At 55.2% G+C, this 17,482-nt stretch overlaps 1 protein-coding gene across 1 annotated transcript in view; it reads right to left on the reverse strand.

The window, feature by feature from the left end:
• Window positions 1–2,914: 2,914 nt before the first annotated feature.
• Window positions 2,915–17,482, reverse strand: part of BPIFB3 (BPI fold containing family B, member 3) — an 18,384-nt gene continuing 3,816 nt past the window's right edge. The window contains exons 4-16 of the mRNA XM_014550652.1: window positions 16,606–16,710; window positions 16,011–16,151; window positions 14,608–14,671; window positions 12,687–12,747; window positions 11,862–11,953; window positions 11,572–11,751; window positions 10,233–10,286; window positions 8,035–8,205; window positions 6,803–6,870; window positions 5,530–5,572; window positions 4,724–4,787; window positions 4,115–4,191; window positions 2,915–3,204 (exon numbers count right to left, since the gene is read on the reverse strand). Of these exons, the coding sequence (XP_014406138.1) occupies window positions 3,175–3,204; window positions 4,115–4,191; window positions 4,724–4,787; window positions 5,530–5,572; window positions 6,803–6,870; window positions 8,035–8,205; window positions 10,233–10,286; window positions 11,572–11,751; window positions 11,862–11,953; window positions 12,687–12,747; window positions 14,608–14,671; window positions 16,011–16,151; window positions 16,606–16,710 (1,150 nt within the window). The 3' untranslated portion in view covers window positions 2,915–3,174. The remainder of the gene's footprint in view (window positions 3,205–4,114; window positions 4,192–4,723; window positions 4,788–5,529; window positions 5,573–6,802; window positions 6,871–8,034; window positions 8,206–10,232; window positions 10,287–11,571; window positions 11,752–11,861; window positions 11,954–12,686; window positions 12,748–14,607; window positions 14,672–16,010; window positions 16,152–16,605; window positions 16,711–17,482) is intronic.

The raw sequence follows: 17,482 nt of genomic DNA on the forward strand, positions 1-17,482 counted from the left end.
CCCTCCTATGTGACCTGATGGTCACTTCTCCTCCAGGACCTCAGTCTGGCCATCTGAGAAGTGGACTTCCTTGCACTTTTGCAGTAGGGTTTGGAGGATTACATAGGAACCTTCCAGAATGTGCCCGGAGCCTCATGGAGGCTCAGTAGACAGCAGCCCCTTTCATCTCCCCATTGCCTCCCACTTAGTGTGATATAAGTGCTCGTTCAACAGATATATTACCTTTTTAAACTGAAATATAATACAAAGAGGGCCATGTGGCTCCTCCACCCCCTTCCGCAAGGACCAATGCGCATTGTAAACTGCAGGGGGCAGTGCACACACAAAGGTGGTTACTGTCAGTCACATGAGGCCTCAGCCCTGAGCCAGAGGCAGGCCTACCCCCTGGGCTCCAGGAGGATTAGTGTAACTGGCGCCTCAGGGAGGTCACCTGGGCTTAGCGTCCAAAGGCACCTTTGTCTGCAGCTGGAGGGACCAGGCCCTGGGAGGTGACTCACCCAAAGGTGACTCAGCCATGCAGGGGGCCATGTGGGGGCTCATGCAGGGACTGCAGGGACCAGGAAACAGAATCAGTCCAGCAGCTCTTGTCTCCCTCATGAGCTGTCAGCCCCAGGGCTGCAGGCTCAGCACAGGGGCTCCCTGCACATCTTGTGTCATCCCCCCTCACCCCACCCTAAGTGTGGGTTCCGAGCCTGGGCTTTGAACTCAGAGGCCTGGATCCAAATTCTAACCTCATCATTCCTAACTGTGTATTGTTGGGCAAATCACCTAACCTCTCTGTGCCCCAGTTTCCTCAACTATAGAATGAAGGTAAAAATAGTTCCTAGAAAGGAGGGTTGATTCACGGAGTCGATGACATGTTGTATCTACCAGTAAAGCACTTAGAACTGTGTCTGGCACTTAGTAAGCATACAATAAATGCAGCAAGTACTACTTTGGTAGCATCGCAAAACCCAGGCTTTGGAATTAGGGTCAGGAGGATCTGGTTCGAATCTTGGCCCTTCCACTTAGGAGCTGTCCAAAGGGGCTGCTCAGCATCTAACACAGTGTCCAGTATACAATAAGCACTGAAAGGAGGTGAGCTGCTCTCATCGCCACTCTGTGCAGCCACAAGACTCGCCAGGATGAGGCAGACACCATCCCTGACCTTGAGGAGGTCTTGGTCAGGTGGGAAAATGGGACCGGGGCAGTGACAATCCCGTGTGGCAAATACAATAACAGGCCCTGCCTGGGGCACGGCGAGGCTGGCAGCTGCGTGTGCCCGTGCATTGAGGGATGATAGGAGTTTGCCAGGCACACTGGGGACAGGGATGCCCCAGGAAGAGGGAAGGGCTGTTCAAAGGCCTGACTACCCATCATGCACATTCACCACGTGCCAGGCACTCTTCTTAGTACTTTGTCTCATTTAATCCTCAAACGACCTATGAGTGAGTCCTATAGCGTTCCCCATTTTACGATGAGGAGCCTGAGGCTCAGAGACAACTCTGCTCTCTCTCCATGCTCCAGGGGGGATTGGCTGAGGCCAGGTCACAGCAGCCTTGAATGCCAACCTGGGAGTTGGGATGATTTCCTTCTGGCAGTGAGTGTGCACCATCGAAGGGTTGTCAGCAGTGAGACATGGTCTGATGAGATCAAGGATGATGGGCTGGAGAGGATGGGATGGAGGAGAGGAGGGAGGGAGGTCAGGAAGGGGCAGGTGCGGTCCTCATGAGAAATGAGGAGGGTGTGCTGGGGTGTGGGTGGAGAGGAGAAAACAGATGAAGATCGTGGACTAATGCAGCAGTAACACGAGCTAACAGGCACCGAGAGCTTCTTTAGGGCCAGTCACCATCCTGAGTGCTGGTTAACTCTCAAACCTTATTATTCTCACCCCCAAGTCACTGACAAAGAGAGTCAGGGAGATTACATGACTTGCCTGAGGCCACATGGCCAGTGCTGGGATGGGATCTGAACACAGACAGCTACCTCAGGCCGCTCATTCAACCTCAGCTCTGCCCTGGATGCAGTCAGGAGACAATGGCCGTGAGAAAGGAGTCAGAGATAAAGCCTAACATGTCACTTAGTGCCTGGCCTGGCAGTAGAAGGTGCCAGTATTTGCAGAGTGGGTGGATGGAAGGATGAGAGGAAGGGAGGTAGGAAGGATGAATGAATAGATGGGAGGATGGATGGGTGGATGGAAGGATGGTCACAGGGTCATTACTAGTGGGTAAACCTTAAGATGGGCTCCAACTCTCCTGTGTCCCCCCAAATCCTCAGAGCCAGTTCCAAAAACGTTGTTGGCACCTCTTATAAGTGCCATCTTGAGGCCATTTCCCAGAAATGAGGATGTCCATCCTGAAAGCGGGGAAGAGCCCAGAACCAGGAGGCAGGTTTCCCATCCCAACTCTGCCACCATGTGGCACTGGACCGGCCAGGCCCCTGCCTGGCACCTGTTTCCCATCCGCACCACGAGCTTTGGGCATAACTGTGCTCTGAGGGGGGTGAAGTGCAGCTCGTAGGGATCCTCCAGGACCAGGTCTCCCTGCCTCCTGGAATGCTGGCTCCTTTTCTCCCTGGAAAACTCCTATTCATCTTTCAAAACTCAGCTCAGATGTACTACTGAGTATGTCCCAAAGTCAGAGAGACAGAGACAGACAGAGACTCAGACAGACTGAAGGAAGAGGTATTTAGAAAAATGGAGGGAGGAGGGCGGAAGGGAGTAAGGAGGGGGACACAGGGAGCTCGGGGCAGAGGTGGAGAGAGGTGGTACAAGACACAGGCCAGCCAGGTAAGCTTGCGACACAAAGCTACAATGACTAGGCCCCAAGTCCCCTCACCTCCCAGGAGCCCCTGCCTGGAGTGCAGGAGGGCACCAGAGGCAGAGGCCAAGGTGGCCTTTGTGGCCTGGGAACAGACTAGCCAGGAGATGCTGACACAGACGGTTTATTGAAAGCCAGGGACTGGCCACGGTGGCCCCAGAGCACTCTCTGAAGCAGAGTCCTGTGGCTAGCCCTGCAGTCCCCACCCAGGCCGGGCACAGCTGCAGGGCCAGAGCGCCTGGGTGGGCCTGGGCAGATAAGGGACATTTATACAGTCACTGACACAGGCTAGGGACTCGGAGGGAAACTGAGGCAGAGTACGCAGGTCGGCAGGACTTTGGCAGTCAACAGGGAGGGGTAGTGGCCATCTCTCAGCTCAGGATGCCACAGTCAGCACAACAGCATTCTGCAAGGAGCAACGGTTCTTGGTTAGGCTCTCTGAGTCCCTGTGCCCAACACACCTGCCCTGCCCTCCCACCTCCACCCCGGTCTCTGCATCCACGTCTGTGCCCGCCCATGGCCTGAGGTTAGCGCTGTACCTGGCACACAGCAGGCACTCATTAAGTGAATGAATAAACAAATAAATGAATGATTAATAAATGACATGAAGCATGAGAGAGGTCACTGATTCACTGACTTTATGACTTAAGAGACCCAAGTTCAAGTGCCATTTATCCATTAATTTACTGTGTTGAACTTGGACCAGAAATTTGACCTCCCTCAGCCTTGGTTCTCATCTGAGGAATGGGTCCAAAAATCTCTGCTCTGTCTACCTCCCAGAACTGCTCCAAAACTCAAAGTTGTGCTGGGTTGAAAAAGGATTGTGAGGCTATGTCTATAGTCAACAAGAAAAGTGTCATGATCTATTAGTCACGCCTGCCACAGGCACAGGACAAGGAGGGACGGCACTCGTATTTGCCACCCCTGGACCAAGGGAACTGCCATCCTGTGAGTGAATCTGAGATCCCACCCTAGAGGCCACACATGGGTCTAATTGACCAGGAAAGAACTCTGTGATTGACTGACAATGCCTGCCATGGGCTAGGAAGGAAGGAGTGGCAGCACTTGTGTCATCTGTTTGCCATTCCCAAGCATTAGGAACACGGTGCATGGGCAGACCAGGTGATGAGCAGAGCATCCCTGTGTCATCTGTTTGCCATTCCCAAGCTCAGTCGTTTGTAATTCCCTGAGCAATTGGGAAAACGGTGCATGGGCAGACCAGGTGATGAGCAGAGCATCCCCTAATGAGTTCCAAGCAAGGCTCTGCACAAACTCACGTAAGGCCCATCTAGACCACACCTGCACGGGAGACTCACCTCGATGACCTCCAGGACCGCGTGGGCAAAATCGACATTGAGAACCTTGGGCAGGGGGATACCAACATCCAGGTCCCCTGTGAAGAGGAAAGGGTTGAAAGCAAAGCTATGTGTGGGGGGGGGGCAGGGCTGGACCTGCTGACCTTATCCCACCACTTCCCTTGAGCCAGCCATTTCTCTTCCTAGGGACTCCGTTTTTCTTATTGGCAGACTCCTACTTGTCCTACTAAACTCAAATGAAAATGCCCCTTTGCTGTACTGTCATCAGTGGCCCCTCAGCAGAGCCTCCTTGAGGTTCTGTCAGCCCCTTGCACATTCGGGGCCATATATTCTAAGCACCTGCTTATATGAACACTTCGCTCTGGATTGTGAGCTTGCGGAGAGGACCCAGGTCAGATAGCTGTTGGGGCCCAGAGTCTGGAGGGATGTAGATGCTGGTCAGTGTTGTGTAAATGGAAATATTGGTGCCTCCATTTCTGCATCTTAGAAATGGGCATCAACCCCTCTCCAACCTCCGTGTCTCTCAGAACAAGGAAAGAGGCAATAGATTTGGCGGTCCCAAGTCCAGACACCCCACGTGTCCAAACCAACAGCGAAGGCCACCCATACCGTTGAGCTTCGGCACATACGCCACCCGGACCACATCACTGAGCCACTCTTCTAAATGGGCCACCTGCAACAGAGCATAGGGAGGGCGGGAGGTGGCTTTACAGGGAGCAGCGCACTCCTTCCCAGGGAGGGAAGTCCAAGGTCCAGCTGCCTCAGCCTCCCCCACGCCTGGGGACACAGCTCCTAGTGGGCACAGACCCGCTGGGGTGGAATGTCTACCAGTGACCCCACAGGGGACTGAGTTAGGACAGCTTCACCCTGGGCCCCATGAGCTTCGAAGAGCTGCCTTCCTGGAGGAGGGCTCTGTGGAGCCTGGAGCAGGGCCTGTGCCTGAGAAAGAAAGAGGAGAAGGTACCCAGCTCCAGTAGACTCTGTGTGGTCTGATCTTAGGCTCCTACGAACTTAAGAACCCTTAGAATGTTCTAGAACCTGAGACGATCATGAGATTCCAGAACCACAGAACTCTGTGAGAAGCAGAAAACTAAGGGCTCTGTGGGGCTCTGCAATATTAGAACTTTCTGAGTTCAGGAGCCTTATTACTTGTGTGAAGTTCCAGAATTTTGAACCTTTGTGGGATTCTGGAAATTTATGACTTTGTAAGGTTCCAAGACATTGATCGGTCATGAGATTCAGATTCACTGTCCTAAGGTGATCACACACACACACACACACACACCCTGATGTTTGTTCCAGAGCTCAGACTGAGGCCAGATCAGTCACCTGGCCCATGACTCATCCCACCTCCTGTCCAGCCCCACTAGAAGACGCTCACCACTGCCAAGCTGCTCACCCTCCCAGGAACTTACATCAAAGGGGTGGACAAAGGAAGAGGCCAGCTTGACACTGAGCCTGTTGGAGAGAAGAGAGATATTGGGGGCCCCAGCCTCCACCCCAACACCCGCTAACAGTGCTCTGCCCCACCCCACACCACCGCCTGCCCCACCCCTAGCTCTCCAGCATCAGAAAACAGGGTTAAGGCCCAACTCTGTCTCTATCCAGCCTTAACTCAGAGACTCAGTTTTCCCATCTGTAAAATGGACCTGAAGGGATCTAACCTCCTTCTGAGATATCATGACCACCACCTCCGACTCCGTGGTCTTGGAGCCTCAGTCTGACTCCCAGTTGTTTGACTCTGGGCGAGTGGGTGGACCTCTCTAAAGAGTGGCTCTCCATAGACTGAGCACTGGACATAGGGTGCTTGTATCCAGCAGGCACACTAAAGGCCACAAGCCACTAGTGGATCGCAGCTGGCCAAACGCAGGTCCACAGCCAGAGCCTGGCCACAGTGCTCTATCTCCTGATGGGCTGAGACGTGAACTGCCACCAGGAAGGGCAGACGAACTCAGGCAGCAGGCGAGGTTAGAAATGGGGCAGCAGTGGAGCCTTGCAAGGGGCATCTGTATGCAGCCTCAGGGGCCTGCAAGGGACACTCAAATGGGGTCAAGTAAGCACTGGGTGCCTATGGGCCAGGATGGGCAGATCTCAGAGACCCTGGGAAAGCCCCAGATCCAGGGGAGGGACAGAGAGGCACCCGGCCACAGGCCACAGTGAGAGCACTGAGCCTGGAGAACGGAGGCCCCGATTGCAGACCTGCTTCCAGGGACAGCCCACTGTGCCAGCCTGGGCTTTGCAAATGGTAAAGGGCCATTCCCATGAGGAAGGATTGCCATCATCACCATCACCATGAGGCCTAGTTCCCACAGGGGTGGAGAGATTAGAGAAATAACGAGTCCACCTGAATAACGAAGCATTTTATAATATTCCAGCACAGCTATCTCTGTGGCCAGCCTCTGAGGCTGATAACTCAGGAGTTTGGACTCCATATCCTGGCAGTAGGTGTATCTCCAGGGCCAGGTTCTGGGCGGGGCTGTGGAAGAAGCCTGCTCTGGATCCTGCTTCTCTGAGCCCCAGGTGCCATCTGTAAAATGGGCTAACACCGTCCCTGCCCCAGCAGGTCCTGGAGGCAACCAAGATGCTGATAAAACTCCTGCAACTTAGCTGGTGCCTGATAAATGGAAGGAGGTTCCTGTAGGTCCCTAATTCTTGGTCCTAAGGACAAGGCACAGGATCCCATGTTACCGTTCCAGGGACAGGGAGAGGTGCAGCTTGGTAGCCGAAGGAGCCAGCTGGGCATTTAAAGTCATAACCTGCAGGGGGAAAGCAGGCAGAGGTTACTCTGAATTAGACAGAAGGAACTTGAGGACAGGTCTACCTTAGCCAACAGGTGAATCTCCACCGTTCCTTCCACTAACCCTTACTGAGGCCCTACTGTGTGTTAGGATCCATGCTGGGCTATGAGGAGGTAACTTGAAGGTTCTGGTGTTCGAGAACTAGAGTTTTAAAACTGAAGGGGCAAAACAACAACAACAACAACAACAACAAAAACACTGAAGAGGCATCCTGGCCGGGTGGCTCAGGTGGTTGGAGCATCACCCCATACACCAAAAGGTTGTGGGTTCAATTCCCAGTCAGAGCACATACCTAAATTGTGGGTTTGGTCCCCAGTTGGGGCATATACAGGAGGCAACCAATTGATGTTTCTCTCTCACATTAATGTTTCTCTCTCTCTCCTCTCTCTCTCTCTCTCTCTCTCTCTCTCTCCGCCCCCGCCCCCCCCAGGTAAGGAATAAAAACCAATAACTGACGGTGATCCGTTTGTACAAGAGGAAGCTTTGGGGTTGTAGAAGCTTGAGGAGACCCTCAGCCCAGCCAGCAGGGGGGCAAGGGAGGGTGTCCAATGAGGTGACACCGGAGCTGAATGTTGAAAGATGAGGCATTAGCCTAGAGAAGGAGAGAGACGGTACTGCGGGTGGTGGTGCCTGCACACACAAAGGCAGGGAGGTGGGACTGGCAGCCCTGAGTAACAGGCAGAGGATGAGGCGGGGGGTATGGAATGGTGCTAGGCCATGGGCAGCCAGGGCAGAGAGTGAGCAAGGGAGGGACCTGCCTCTGCCCAGATGTGTGTGCGGGAAAACTAGTAGAGGTGGGGTGGAGAGGGGCAGACTGGAGGTAGGGGGCCAGGAAGAAGTCAGAGAGTCACCCAAGAGATATCTGAGCACAGAGAGGATGGGGATATGGGGAATCATTCCTGAAATCCCGAGGAAGCAGACTGGACAGGCCGTGGCCCGGTCAGATGTGAGATGAGGGAGTCTAAGTGGATACTTGGGTCTTAGCTCAGATGGTGACAATAAAGGAGAGGGGCTTCCTGGGCTGTGCCACCCTGAAATCGGGGGAAGGCAACCCCCCAGGGGCCTGGAACGGGTCAGCCCGCTCAGAAGCCAGCGCCGGGCTCCCATCCCTTAGCCACTCACCCCATTCAGCTCCAAGAGGGCTGCCGGAGTCCCTGCAGGGAGGTGGTGCAGCACGTGGATGTTAGCTGCGATGGAGACTGCGGCCTTCTTTTTCTGGAGTGTGACCGCGGGAGCTTCCTTCACCTGCAGCCTGAGCAGGAGCTGCTGGCCCGGGGGCACCTTCCCCAGGACCTGAGAGAGGCAGGGAGCAGGGCCTGAGGCAGCTTCGATGCCCCACTGATAGTCAGCCAGTGACTCCACAGAGTCTACAAGCACCCACTGAGCACCTACCGCGCACCAGGCACCATGCTGGGTGCTGAGGCTACGGACTGAACCATGGTCTCAGCCCCCATGAGAATGACAGTCAGCGGGGGAGACACCACCTACCCATGGAACAGGGGAATCAGACTCTTGTCTCACTCAGACTCAAAATCCTCCTGAGGCCCACCGGCCCTGCATGATCCCTCCTCTGCCCTCCATCCATCTCACCCCCACCACCGGTCCCCTCATTCTCTCCTCTCCAGACTCACCAGCTACTTAACTGTTCCTCTCACCTGACAGGCACGCACCCACCTCAGGGCCTATGCACTTGCTGTTTGTTCTGCCTGGAAATGTCTTCCCCAGATACCTGCACGGTCCCCGCCCTCACCTCCTTCAGCCTCGTGCTCCAACGGTACCCCCTCAGGGAGGCTTGCAGAGCACCCTGTTTAGGAGCACCATCCCTCACTCCTCATCTGCTTGGACCATTCCATTCTCTCCATTCATTTGTCCAAGGTCTGTCAGCCCCATCAGAATGGCAGCTCCTGGAGCACAGGCACTTTTGTCTACTTTTCACCTTTGCCACTTCTGGATTCCCAGCACCTGGCACAAGGCCTGGTACGTAGTAGGTGCTCAGTGAATGTTGGTTGACTGACTGAATCACACAATCAGGAAATTCTGAGTCTCACCATCACGACATCATGGAATTATAGAAGTGTTGTAACTAGAGTCACAGAAGCTTGGAGTCACTTGAATGCAGAGTCTGGGGACCAATTCCTCAAACCCAACTCCCAGAGTTGTAGGATCAGACAGACAGGGAACTACCGATTCCACCCTCATGTGTCCTCAGATTCTAAAGCCACGGACCCAGACTTGGAGCTGGGGCTCTGGGTTCTGACACGGCAAGGCTGGCAACTGGAGAACAAAGGCTCCAGGTTCCCCAGGCTGAAGGGACACGGCCCAGCTTGCTGCATCCATGGGTCACTGCTCTGCCACCTGCACCTCCCCCAAGTTCCTCTCCATCATTTATGACTCCTGCCCTCAAGAAGTGCTTCTGAATGTCTGGCCCCAATCTCATCCCTTGCCTGAGACTCCGAGGCCCGTTAGCTAAGGCCTCTAACCATGCCCACTAAGGCTGATTTGAACCACCCACTTCAAGGATTCACAGAGTTTTTCTGTGTCCCCAAACTCAGCTTCCCTCTCCACCCTCTCTGGCAGAAACCCAGGTCTTGTGGACCTCTTCCCAACCTCTGTCAGAATCTGCTATTGTGTAAGGACCTTGTAGTAGTATTTCAACTTCAGGATGAATTCAGATTCTCACAGCTGGAAAGTATCTGGTCCAGCCCCAGCTGGATGAACAGGAAAGCTGAGGCCAGGCCCTGCAGTCTTGTACTGATGTCCTCCCTGAATCTTCTCCCTCCCCCCCACCCCTAAGGCCAGTGCCTTGAATCTTCTCTCATGGGACAGAGGAGACCAAGACTAAGATGAAGTAAGGTGGCAGGAGGGAGGGGACTCAGTTGCCTGAAAAGAATCTTCTGTCTTATCCTTGATAGAAAAGGAACAGCCATAGGGCAAATGCCTACTTGACTTCTGGGGCAATTAAAACCTGGTCCTTTCCACTCTGCTATCAGGAAAGGATACAATGTTAGCCATTCACATTTTAGTGTGAATTTAGATTCAACATTCAATGACAGCTCTCTGCCGTTCAGGCTCATCAGGAAAGTGCTACAGCGATCAAGGTCATCAGAAGGGTCACTCACCTCGGGGACCAAAGCTGTCAGGTCTGTGGTTGTCATTGGGACATTGCTGGGAACCTGGGCCCAAGACCAACTTTAGTGTGAATTTAGATTCAACATTCAATTACAGCTCTCTGGAGAAATGTATTGAGAAAGATTCTGGAGTCTGTTCAGGCTCATCAGGAAAGTGCTACAGTGATCAAGGTCATCAGAAGGGTCACTCACCTCAGGGACCAAAGCTGTCAGGTCTGTGGTTGTCATTGGGACATTGCTGGGAACCTGGGCCCAAGACCAAATGAGAGGACATGGTGAACGCAGACACAGGACAGGGATCCCTCAGCACACACAAGGCAGTTCTGTCCACATCCTGCCCCACCTCCACCCCACCAATCACATACACATCTCTACAAACACTCATGCTCCTTCCAGTGGCCAATGATCACTGAGTGCTCACTACATGCCAAGCACGTGCTAAGGGTTTTGCATGCCTTTGCTCATTTCACAGTTGCAACAGCTCAAAGAGGTGGGCGCTCTGATTACTCTCATTTTATGAGTGGGGAACTTGAGGCTCCTCTCTAGACTCATAAGCTGGTAAGCGGTGGCACCAGGATTTGACCTGGGCAGGCTAATTCCAGAACCTTCAAACCCCTCTGCCAGAGCTCACAATCTGCAGGCCCAGGGATCTGACCCTGATCAGACGATTCCCAGACTCTCACCCAACACAAGGCCATCACCCCCCTGGGGGTGGACAGCAGTTGAGGATAGCATCTGGCCTCTGAGATCCCTCTCTCTTGCCTAATACTCTCACACACACACACACACACACACACACACACACACACTCACACACACACTCACACACATGCATCTTCACACTCAGAGTCTGCCTGGCTATGACTGCCACCTTCCAGCAAGAAGACGCCTGCCTCCTAGCTCAGGAGCCTGTTCCAGTGCTCTCTGGACCCTACATGCAGGAAGTGCTCCCTAGGGCCTGAGCTGCAGGTAGAGGCGGGGGGCATGGGGACAGGTGGCTTAGAGCTCACTGCCTCTGGAGAGGGCTAAGGCCGAGAAAATGCCTCTGGATGTGGCTTTGAGGGGTGAGCCTTCCAGACATCTGCGAGGAGCCAGATGGAAGCAGAGAGGTCTCAGAGGCTTCAAAACAAGTGTCCGAGTGACCTTGGAGTAGTCTAACCCTACTTTTCCTCTCTTCGACTCAAATCTGCTCTTGAGAAAGCATTAGCAATGTTAGTCAGTCACACTTTAGTGTAAAATCGGGCTCTTGACTCTGAAAGGGATCCTCTGATGCCAGGATGTCACATGCCAGTTCTGAATAACTGAAAGTAACTCCCTGGAAGGAAAGACTCAGAAGTCCCATTGAGATTTAGCCAATCAGAGGGCCATTGTCAATTAGCAATGTTTGCCACAACAAGAACGGACATGTGCGTGTTATAAATGTGTCTCACTGTCCAATTACACAGGAAGGGGCTCATTCAGGCTGATCAGTGATGATGTGACTGGGTCATTGGCATTTCCAGGGCACAGCAGGGGAGGGTGCCACACTCACCAGCTCAGGGGTGATGTCTATGTCAAGGGCACCGTTGGTCTGCAGGAGCCCAAATATGGTGCTGAAGAGGTACAGAGGCACGGTCAGCTGGGACGTGTGGTCCACCTTGGGAGGCACCTTGATGGGCTTGGGGGGCTTGGGGAAGTCGATGACGTCACCAGCTACGCTCTTCACAACGGACTGCAGGGGGAGGAGGCGGCATGGGAGGGTCTCGGGGCTGCTCACTCACGTGGCTCTGACCCAGCATCTCCTACCCAGCCCCCAGCAGTGGGCAAGGCCTTCCGACTCACGTTGATGTCCAGCTCTATGTACTGGTTGGAGATGAGAGGCAGTGTGGCCAGAGTGAATTCCACAGACCCAAGAGGCCTCAAGGGCACCAGGCCTGCATGGGGAGAGGAGGAGGGAGGAAGTCCCCATGAGCCAAGCCCCCCAAAATAACAGGCCCTACTTCTATTTACTGAGCGCCTAACACTCTACTAAGTGTTCACCTGGGCACCACCGTCATCCTCATTATACAGATAAAATCTGAGGCTTGGACAGAAGTCACCAGCCCACGGCCACAGAAACCACGCCAGGACTCCCGCTCCCCAGAGCTGGTGTCACTGGCCACACTGCGGCCCTGCCTCTCTCACATGCAGCCACGTACAGACACATCTGCCCCAGCTTTTCTGTCCTTATCCTGGCCACACCTGTTTACACTTGTCAAAGCCCATCTGTGCACAAAAGGCATCGGTCCGTGTCTCCATAGGCTCAAGGAGACAGGTGGCCGCTGTGGCTGTGGCCTTGGGTTTCTTACTTGAGCTCTCTGGCCTGTCATCTTGTCTGTCCAGATAATAATAATATCTGCCTCATGTTTCTGACCATGCTGGACACCACAGGTGCCTGAAGCCCCCAGCAGAGGGAGAGCTGGGGGGGCTACGAGTCCCCCATCCTGCTGGACCAGCCTCAGCCCACACACCCGTGAGGGCTCCTCAAAGTGGCGGCCTCATCAGCCTGAGGAGGAAGTGGAAGGTCCCAGAATCCTGTCCCTTCCTCTTGCCATGGTACCGCCACCCTTTGGGGTAATGGGAGGGGGTAGGAGAAGGGGCCAAGGAGGGGGTTGGGCCCCAACTTACTCAGCACAGCCCCGAGGAGCTCATTCACCACGCTCAGCACACTGTCCACCACGGGGCACAGCTGTGTCCAGAGGAGACGGGTGTTACAGGGAATAAGAGTGGGGCCCAGCCTGGCACAGGGGAACCGCTGCATTTTCTATGCATGTTTTGCCATAACATCTGCTATCCCAGGGACCAAGGCAAGGCAGAATGTAGAGAAGGGTGGGGGGACACGCGGAGGCAGGGGAGGGGCTGGAGCTTGACGTGTTGGGAGGGTGGAGTGGGTGATGTGGAGGGCCAGTTACATGGGCCCCTCAGAAAACCCCAAAGGATGCTGGGGGAACAGGGGAGACATACTTCAGAGGCCAGTTAGGGTGTGTGGACCAGGCCCTGCCCTGAGGGGGCAAAGGCAGCTGTTCCCTCTGAGGTCTCAGGTCCCTGGTGTCTTCCAGCTGGACCCCGGGAGACCTAGCCCATGGACCCCCAAGAAGGATTCCACCCCCCTCCACCCAGAGAGTCAGGCTCGGGCCAGGCTCTACATACACCACGTTCACTGCATAAAGTTAGGACTCAGAGGTCTGGGGGTGGATGGTGCCAGCGTGTTTCTGAAAACCCCTGTGTTGTGTGAACAGGGAGCAGGTGGTTCGGCTTGCAGAATCCCGAGTCTGCGCATCACAGAATCCGAGTCCACCTGAGCAGGAACCTCAGGCGACCCAGCCCAGCCCCTTCATCCACATCTGTGGCCGGAGAAGAACGGCAGCCTGCCCAAGGTCACAGCTGTTCTCAAGGGCTGCCTCTTCATTTAAACCCTGGGACCTCAACCTCCAAGGCCCCTGGAGTTAGGCATGTCACAGAACTGCGAGGACATCCAAGGGGCTATGATGGGTGGGGGAGCCGCCCCGTGGAGCCAGCCATGCGACCTGCGGGAAGGAGGTACCGTGCGGCCAGGGTGGCTGATTGCACAAGAGATGCAGAAATCGGATCGTTAGGAGAAATCTCCAATCTCTAAATGCCAGTAATTAGCTCTTGTTTTTAAAGCCTCTCTGAGTCACACATATCCTGTGTTGCAGCCAGTTGTCCCAGAGACCCTAGTGAGGGGTCACGATTTAAGCGCAGCCCCCCTTGTGGAAATCCACCGGAGATGGGCCTGGTTGGGGCCTTGCTGCTGGGAGCTTCCCTTCTCCCCCTGAGCTACTTTCCGATCGGCTCCTTCAAGTCCAGGGCAGTTTTGCCAACCTCAGCGCCCATGCCCTGGCTCCCTCCACAGGTGCCCTTCACAAGGACTCATAAGAGAGGTGCTGCCAGGGCTGGGGTTCAGGGGGCCTGACTGCCCCGTGCTGGCTGTGTGAGCCCAGCAAGCCCTGCCTGCTGTGGCCTCAATGAAATGGGCCTTCGGCCAGACCACCTTTTCCCAAGTGTGGTTCGTGTCCCCTAGAAGCCAGGATGGCTGGGGCCGGCCATGGGCAAGCATCCTGGAGCAGTTTAGTTATAATGTGCTTCTCTTATGAAGTATTGATATACATGTCTGTAATTTTCTGAACATATATGCCAAGCACAGGGCTCAGTTGAAAAATCACTGAGCGGCCCAAGTTTAATTCAAAGCGAGTTTAAAGCAAAGTTTAAAGGCAATAATAATACAGGTGGCAAAGACAGAGCAGGGGATAAGAAAGGGACATGAGGCCCTGACCTGTTTGGCTCAGTGGATAGAGCGTTGGCCTGCAGACTAAAAGGTCCCAGGTTCGATTCCGGTCAAGGGCATGTACATGTGGGCACATCCCCCAGGCGGCACTTGAGCGGTGTGGGCAGCCAGGATGGATTACCTGGTGGGCGTGGAAGGGAAGAACAGCCTAATCCTGCCTGGCGCCCAGATTTACGCAAAGCCAGGGGAGGAGGGGCCCCGCCGGGCACAGGGGCACGCCTGGCCCGAGGCCCCCACACTCACCAGTCCCGGCAGCACCTTGAAGAGTGTCTGTTCCGCGAGCCCAAGGAGCGGTGTGGGCAGCAGCCTGGGAGAGTGAGAAGCCTGAGAGTGTGGCCATTGCACGGGGCAGTGCCAACCTGGGCCACGGGCAGGGCGCTGGCTGGGACTTTGGAGACGGGGTTTAAATCTTGGCTCTGCCTCACCATGAGGCCCAGGGGAGGATTTCCGTTTCCCCGTTTGCACAGTGCCTGCCTCGCAGAGCTGTTGCTGCCAAGATTAAATATGAGTGTCTACGCATCAGGTACACAGTTTGCTCAATAAACATCGGTTCCTTTTGTCTCCTCCAGCATTTGTACATACGGTGACATTTGAACCTAGAGCAGCACCCGGCTTCGAGTGCGGGTTCAATAAATATTTGTTAAATGAATGAGTGTTTGAGGAAGGAAGGAAGGAAGGCAGGAGAGGGTGGTCTGTGGATGAGAAGGTCTGTTTAAAGATTATAGGGGCACAGAGGGAGGGGTGACAACCACAGAACCACAACCGCAGGACACCAGCACCACCCTGGGCTCCATTCCCTCCAAGGCCCCCATAGCCCACTGGAGCAGCAGGAAGCCAATGGGATTTTAGGACCCCAAAGACCCTCTCTGGAATCCCCTTATTAGGGCCCTTCTGGAGACAGGAGCAACCCTGGCCCACCGACTCCTGGGAGCTAAGACAGAGCTGTCTGATTACCCATCACTGCTCAGGGCCACCCAACAAAGATGGGGTAGGGTGTGCGATTAGGCCTGGAATGTAGACACTAATGGGGAGACACAAAGCGTGAGGCCAGGGAGGAGGCAGGTGCCCCCGAGGGTGGGTGCAGAGCCCTGGGAAAGCCTGGGACCTAATTCCAGAGACCAGCCCACCTCCATCCCTGCCTCAATCTGGTGTATGAGCTTGGGCACGCCCCTTGCCCTCTCTGGGCCTTAGCTGTCTCCTGGGAGTGATTATTCAACACAGTGTTGGGAGGGCCACTGTGCCTGAACAGCTGTAGGAAGAGACAAATATGAAGTGCCAGAGCCTTCCAGATCAGCAAACACAGGTCCTCGTTATACAGATGGGGACGCTGAGGCCCAGGCTGGGGAGGGGGTTCCCCTGAGGGTCACACAGCAGGTCAGGGATAGAGCTGGATCTCTGGGGTGAGGACAGCAGGGACTGAGACGCTGGCAGATCGGATGGAGGGGACCGCAGAAGGCCCTGCTCTATGTGGGAGAGGGGACAGCAGGATCTCAGGGCCAGAGAAGGGGGACACCCAGGGGTGGCTGTCCGTGGAGGGACTCATGGTGCGGGGGAAGGGTGGGGGCAGGGAGGCTGGCGGCAGGGTGAGCTCAGGCTCCGGAGAGATCCAGAGATGCCAATGCGCATGGGCTCAGCCGCGGACTCACCCTGAGAGCAGGGTGATGTGGCCCAGGAGCGTGCTGCAGCGCTTGAGGATGAGGATGGGCGTGCCCCGCGAGCTTATGCCCACTGCCACACGCGACGACACGTTCACCTCGGCGGCCAGCTGCAGGAGGCCCCCCAGGGTCCTGCGAGACGGGATGCTGGGGGTGTGGCTAGGCCTCTAGACCCCACCCACCAGGGCCCTCCTTAACCACGCCCACCCCGGCTCGACCCTGATGAGCGAAGTGGGTGGCCTTGCAAGTGATCTAGTCCCCTTGTCCTCCTCTCACCCCCGCCTTCCTGTAGGTCCCCCATCTTGCACATCCCCCATCTCTTCAGTGAGCTCCGAACAGTGGGGTAGGGTCTCCAGGGAGCATGAAGTGGCAGCCCTGGGGGTCAGTGGGATGGCGGTCCATGGGGAGGGGTTATGGGTGGGATCCAAGAAGGGAACAGTAGTGTAGGAGTCTCATGGAGAGGAGCTAGAGTGGGGAAAATAGGGGCCACTGGAGTGGGTGTGGGGGGCAGTAAGATAGGGATCCCCAGTGGGCAGTGGCACGGGGTGGGGAGCGATAGGGTAGAGGTTCCCAGGGGCACACTCACCCGGAGCCTTCCAGGCCCACCTTGGTGTGCAGGCTCAGCTGCACCCCAAACCCCGGCAGCAGCTTCAGCGACACCTGTGGCAGTGTGAGCTCCTCGACCTTCAGCCTGGGATGGAAGTCGGGGGGAGGGCCCCCAGTGCCAGCCTCTCAGTGCCTGGGACGTCCCAGACCAGGAGGGGCCTGCAGGCCCTCTTGCGTGTGTCTCCCACCCCACTTCTAAGCCATAAATTCAAATGTGGGCCCAGTCATCTGGGCTTCAGTTTCTTCATCATCTATAGCGTGGGACAATAGCACTGGTACCCATCTCATAGGAATGTCGCAAAGACAATGAGATAATGTAGGCGCCAAGGCTGGTACAGCATATGCCCAATAAATGTAGTATCATCATCATCATCATTGGAGGCTCCGTGAATTAAAGTGTTCTCTTCACCCTTCCCATGACCTCAGTCCTGGCTCAGTCTCTGGCCTGGATCTTTGTCCCTCCACTCCCAAACCCCTGGATCACAGCGTGCAACCCAAGTGGATTCCCAAACACAACTCCCACAGTTCACAGTTTTCTCTGTCCTCTCGGTCTTTGCCCAGATTGTTCCTTCTGTCTGACTCTTCTCTTGACTCTCCTTCCATTCCACCTCCACCTTCGCTTAGCTGACCTCTCAACTCTGCAGATTTCAGCTGGGCATCCCCTCCTCCAGGAAGCCCCTCTCCCTGCATCTCTAACTCAGGCAAATGCCCTCCTCTGCACCAGTTTCCACGTGCTTCCTGGGCTGCCTCCATCACTGCCCTGAGCTTACAAGATCATCATTGTTGGGCTCTGCCTCCTACTGGGGACTCCTTGAGACAAGGGCAATGTCTGGTTCATGTTTGAAGCCTCAGGTTCA

Source organism: Myotis brandtii, unplaced genomic scaffold, assembly GCF_000412655.1.
Source record: "Myotis brandtii unplaced genomic scaffold, ASM41265v1 scaffold61, whole genome shotgun sequence".
In the NCBI taxonomy this organism is placed as follows: domain Eukaryota; kingdom Metazoa; phylum Chordata; class Mammalia; order Chiroptera; family Vespertilionidae; genus Myotis; species Myotis brandtii.